Here is a 3,985-nt window from a genome sequence, read left to right as displayed (position 1 = left end):
CTAAGGATAATATCCTCCAGATACATCCATTTGCCCAAGAATTTCATAAATTCATTGTTTTTAATAGCTGAGTAGTACTCCATTGTGTAAATGTACCACCGTTTCTGTATCCATTCCTCTATTGAGGGACATCTGGGTTCTTTCCAGCTTCTGGCTATTATAAATAAGGCTGCTATGAGTGCATATCTAGTCATATGTTGTTTTTTATTGTTGCTATTCTAATTAGGTTATCAGGTCTTTAGTTGAAAACACTTTCCTTACTCATTTATAGCTACTATATACTGCATTTGTATTTAAAAATGCCTTAGTTCGAGCTAGAGAAAGTACCCAAGGAGCTGAAGGAGTTTGCAGCCCCATAGGAGGAACAACAATATGAACTAACCAGTTCCCCCAGAGCTCCCAGGGACTAAACCACCAACCGGAGAGTACACATGGGGGGACTCATGGCTCTAGCTGCATATGTAGCAGAGGATGGCCTAGTTGGTCATCAATGGGAGGAGAGGCCCTTGGTCCTGTGAAGGTTTGATGCCCCAGTGTAGGGGAATGACAGGGCCAGGAAATGGGTATGGGTGGGTTGGTGACCAGGGGGAGGAAGGAGGGGATAGGAGCCTTCTGGAGGGGTGGGGGGAAATTGGGAAAGGGAATGACATTTGAAATGTAAATAAAGAAAAGAACATATCTAATTAAAAAACCATCAAAAATGTCTTAGTTTGTGAATGTTATAATAATCAGTGTAACAGTAACCATAAATGGTAAGTATCTTAAGGTGGTGCTACTGAAGAAACAGTGATTTGTAAGGCTTATAAAATGGATTGTATATTTCTTTTTTAAACCATAACAGAAAACCATAAGACAGTTGTATTAGGGTACTCTGAATGAATATTAATTATTAAATTTCATAGTAATCCTGCTATTTTATGTTCTGATTGGCTAAAAACTCTTCCTAAGTCAGTTAATACAGAAATGTTGAAAGGTTGGGATTGCTGTCCCTGTAAAGCTGCTTTATACATGCTGTAAGTATACAATTAGAAAATTAATCCACAGTTGTTCTTACAAGACCTGTTTAATATACCCGAGACCAAAAAAGATTAGTGTTCTTAAGCCTGTTGATCCCAACTCCATTCCCTCCAAAATTTTTCAATTTCTACTCATAATTAGAAATTCTGCTCTCCTGGTAATTTACTTGTAAAGATTTGTATATCAGCAATAGTTTAGTTTTCACTGAACATAGAACTCTAGGTGAACTATGGATTATGTTCAGATGATTGTATAATGACAACAGTAGAGCGTTAGAAACGTAACTTGAATCAGAGCTTTGTTAAGTTTCTTAATGATCAAAAGAACCAATTTTTCTTTTTGAGGGCTTATTGTCTCTTCTGGCTCTGTACTTGGCTCAGGAGATGCACAAGGCAGCGCTGTCTGTTTTGTATGCACCTCTCATTTGGTGCATATAAAATACAGTTGGATTAGCAGCTATATTGCAATATAAGAGATGTAGACAGGCAGAGATGAAGATGTGTGTTGTTATTTAATCCTCATTGGGAAAAGATATGGTTCATATTTTATGTTTTTAACTAACATAAAACTTTAAAAAATTAACAATAAGAAATAATGATTTGGTTACATGTGTATTTATATACAGGGTTAAATTTTGCCTCTGGTTACTTTGTTACAGTAGAAACAAACCAAATATTTATTGTGTTGCCTTACAAATGTTGAACTGGGTCATCAAAGTTAGTTTAATTAAGATTAATAGGATGAATATGAGAGAATAAATTATAAGCTAGAAGTAAAAACCGCCTAGTTTCTTTTCCTCAAGAAGAAAGGCAGTGTTGTTTGGTGACAGTTGGGGACTGACTGAGCATTCTGGCAGTATTCCGAGTTCTGCCACTGACTCACTGTGGGTTTTGGCAAGTAACTTGTTCCCTCTGAAACAAGTTCTTGATTCTTTACTTCTCTGTTTGTAAAGTTAGCATAATAATATCCTGACCTCAGATGTGTTGTGTAATATGTTCCTACTTTAGAACTTTCTAGCATAAAATAGTGTAGATTTCAGTCCATAGCTCAAAATTATTGCATCTTTATTAGGTAAGTGTATCTGAAAGGTTATCTAAATGTAGAACAAAACCCTCAGTGTGCTGTTCAAATATAATGCTTGCTGCATTTTTATTTTCATATAGCATTTTAAGGACAATACAGAGTCTGAATGGTCTCTCCTCCCACTCCTCATTTCAGTGTCAGAAAAAAGAAGAATTTATTGAAAAAATTCAAGGTTTAGATTTTGATACGAAAGCAGCAGTTGCCGCACACATTCAAGAGGTAACCACTTATATATATTAATTTTTATGAAGTTTACAGTGTGTTTTCTAATATTATCTCCCCAAGTAGTTACAGGATGAACAAGAACAATTAAAGATCAAATATGAATTAACCTTTTATATTTATATCTTCTCTTTAGAGATAGGTGATTTTATAAGTGAATTTTATTATGACGCAGTGCTTACTACACATTTACTCTCACTATTGTCTATAAGGAAATGAAAATCTTGGAGTGTAATTTTTTTTTTTTTTTTTTTTTTTTTTTTTTTTTGAGACAGGGTTTCTCTGTATAGCCCTGGCTGTCCTGGAACTCACTTTGTAGACCAGGCTGGCTTCGAACTCAGAAATCCTCCTGCCTCTGCCTCCCAGGTGCTGGGATTAAAGGCGTGCGCCACCACGCCCAGCTTGGAGTGTAATTTTTGTCTTTATCAGGTAGCACAGAATGAATGATGGGGTAACATAATAGGCTTGTCTTTATGTGCTTTTTTTTCTCAAATGAAGATCATTTTTATTGAGCTGTTATTTGGATAAGTACATTGATTTAAAAAATATTTATATAAAAATCTGAGTCATAATGTACTATGTCAAATTATTGATGATAACATAATTAATTAAAATTTATTTTAGAATTGGGATAATTGGTAGTATTTTAACTATTCTCAGAGGAATGTTTTTACTATATCATCGTTTTCTTAGTTAATGTGAGTCCAGATGAGAATTTATTTAAATTTAGTTAAAATGTTTAGGGTGTCATAATTAACTTCAAATCTCCTTCTTTCTGCCTTTGTAGTTAATTTTGTTCTAAAATGAAATCAATAAGTATTAACCATTCTTTGATTATTTATTTTTCTTGCCTCTGTAAAGGTAACTCATAATCAGGAAAATGTGTTTGATCTGCAATGGATGGAAGTGACAGATATGTCTCAGGAAGACATTGAACCACTCTTAAAGAATATGGTGTCACATCTAAGAAGACTGATAGATGAGAGAGATGAACATTCAGAGGTTAGTAAATTTATTTTATCATAAAATTTTGCTTTCTTAAAAAAAAAAAAATTAGATGGTGGTGGTGGCACATGCCTTTAATTCCAGCACTCAGGAGGCAGAGGCAAGTGTTTCTCTGTGAGTTCAGGGTCAACCTAGTCTACAGAGCAAGTTTCTAAACAACCAGGGCTACACAGAGAAATCCTGTCTCAAAAAACAAACAAACAATCCCTCACAAATAAACAAAAAAAGATACGTTTCTAGAATTGATACCCTGTTTCTTTAGGAAGAGGTAATAAACTATAATCTTCCTTTGGTATCTGTAGAGCATACTGGTTCTAGGACCTAGGACCTTCTCGACATACTGAAATCAATTCCAGCACTTGGGAGACCTAGGAAGGCAGATCTGAGAGGCCAGCCTGATGTAAACAGTGAGCTATAGGACAGCCATGGGTACACAGAGAAACCCTGTCTCAAAAAGCTTTTTTCCAATTTTTATTAGGTATTTACTTCATTTACATTTTAAATGCTATCCCCAAAGTCCCCTATACCACCACCCCCCACTCCCCTACCCACCCACTCCCCCTTCTTGGCCCTGGTGTTCCCCTGTACTGGGGCATATAAAGTTTGCAAGACCAAGGGGCCTCTCTTCCCAATGATGGCCGACTAGACCATCTTCTGC

The 3,985-nt window shown here is 35.8% G+C and overlaps 1 protein-coding gene across 5 annotated transcripts in view; it reads left to right on the top strand.

Annotated features, from left to right (window-relative positions):
• Ccdc88a (coiled-coil domain containing 88A) overlaps positions 1-3,985 on the top strand; it is a 134,317-nt gene that overhangs the window by 52,457 nt on the left and 77,875 nt on the right. For all 5 annotated transcript variants that reach the window (XR_003845015.1, XM_021210606.2, XM_021210605.2 and 2 more), the window contains exons 6-7: positions 2,236-2,319; positions 3,184-3,324. Coding sequence is in view for 4 of the 5 variants with exons in the window: in XM_021210606.2 (XP_021066265.1) it covers positions 2,236-2,319; positions 3,184-3,324 (225 nt within the window). In the remaining variant the exon portion in view is untranslated. The remainder of the gene's footprint in view (positions 1-2,235; positions 2,320-3,183; positions 3,325-3,985) is intronic.

This window comes from Mus pahari, chromosome 13 (assembly GCF_900095145.1).
Source record: "Mus pahari chromosome 13, PAHARI_EIJ_v1.1, whole genome shotgun sequence".
NCBI classification, from domain to species: domain Eukaryota; kingdom Metazoa; phylum Chordata; class Mammalia; order Rodentia; family Muridae; genus Mus; species Mus pahari.
This window is presented reverse-complemented; position numbering and strand designations above follow the sequence as displayed.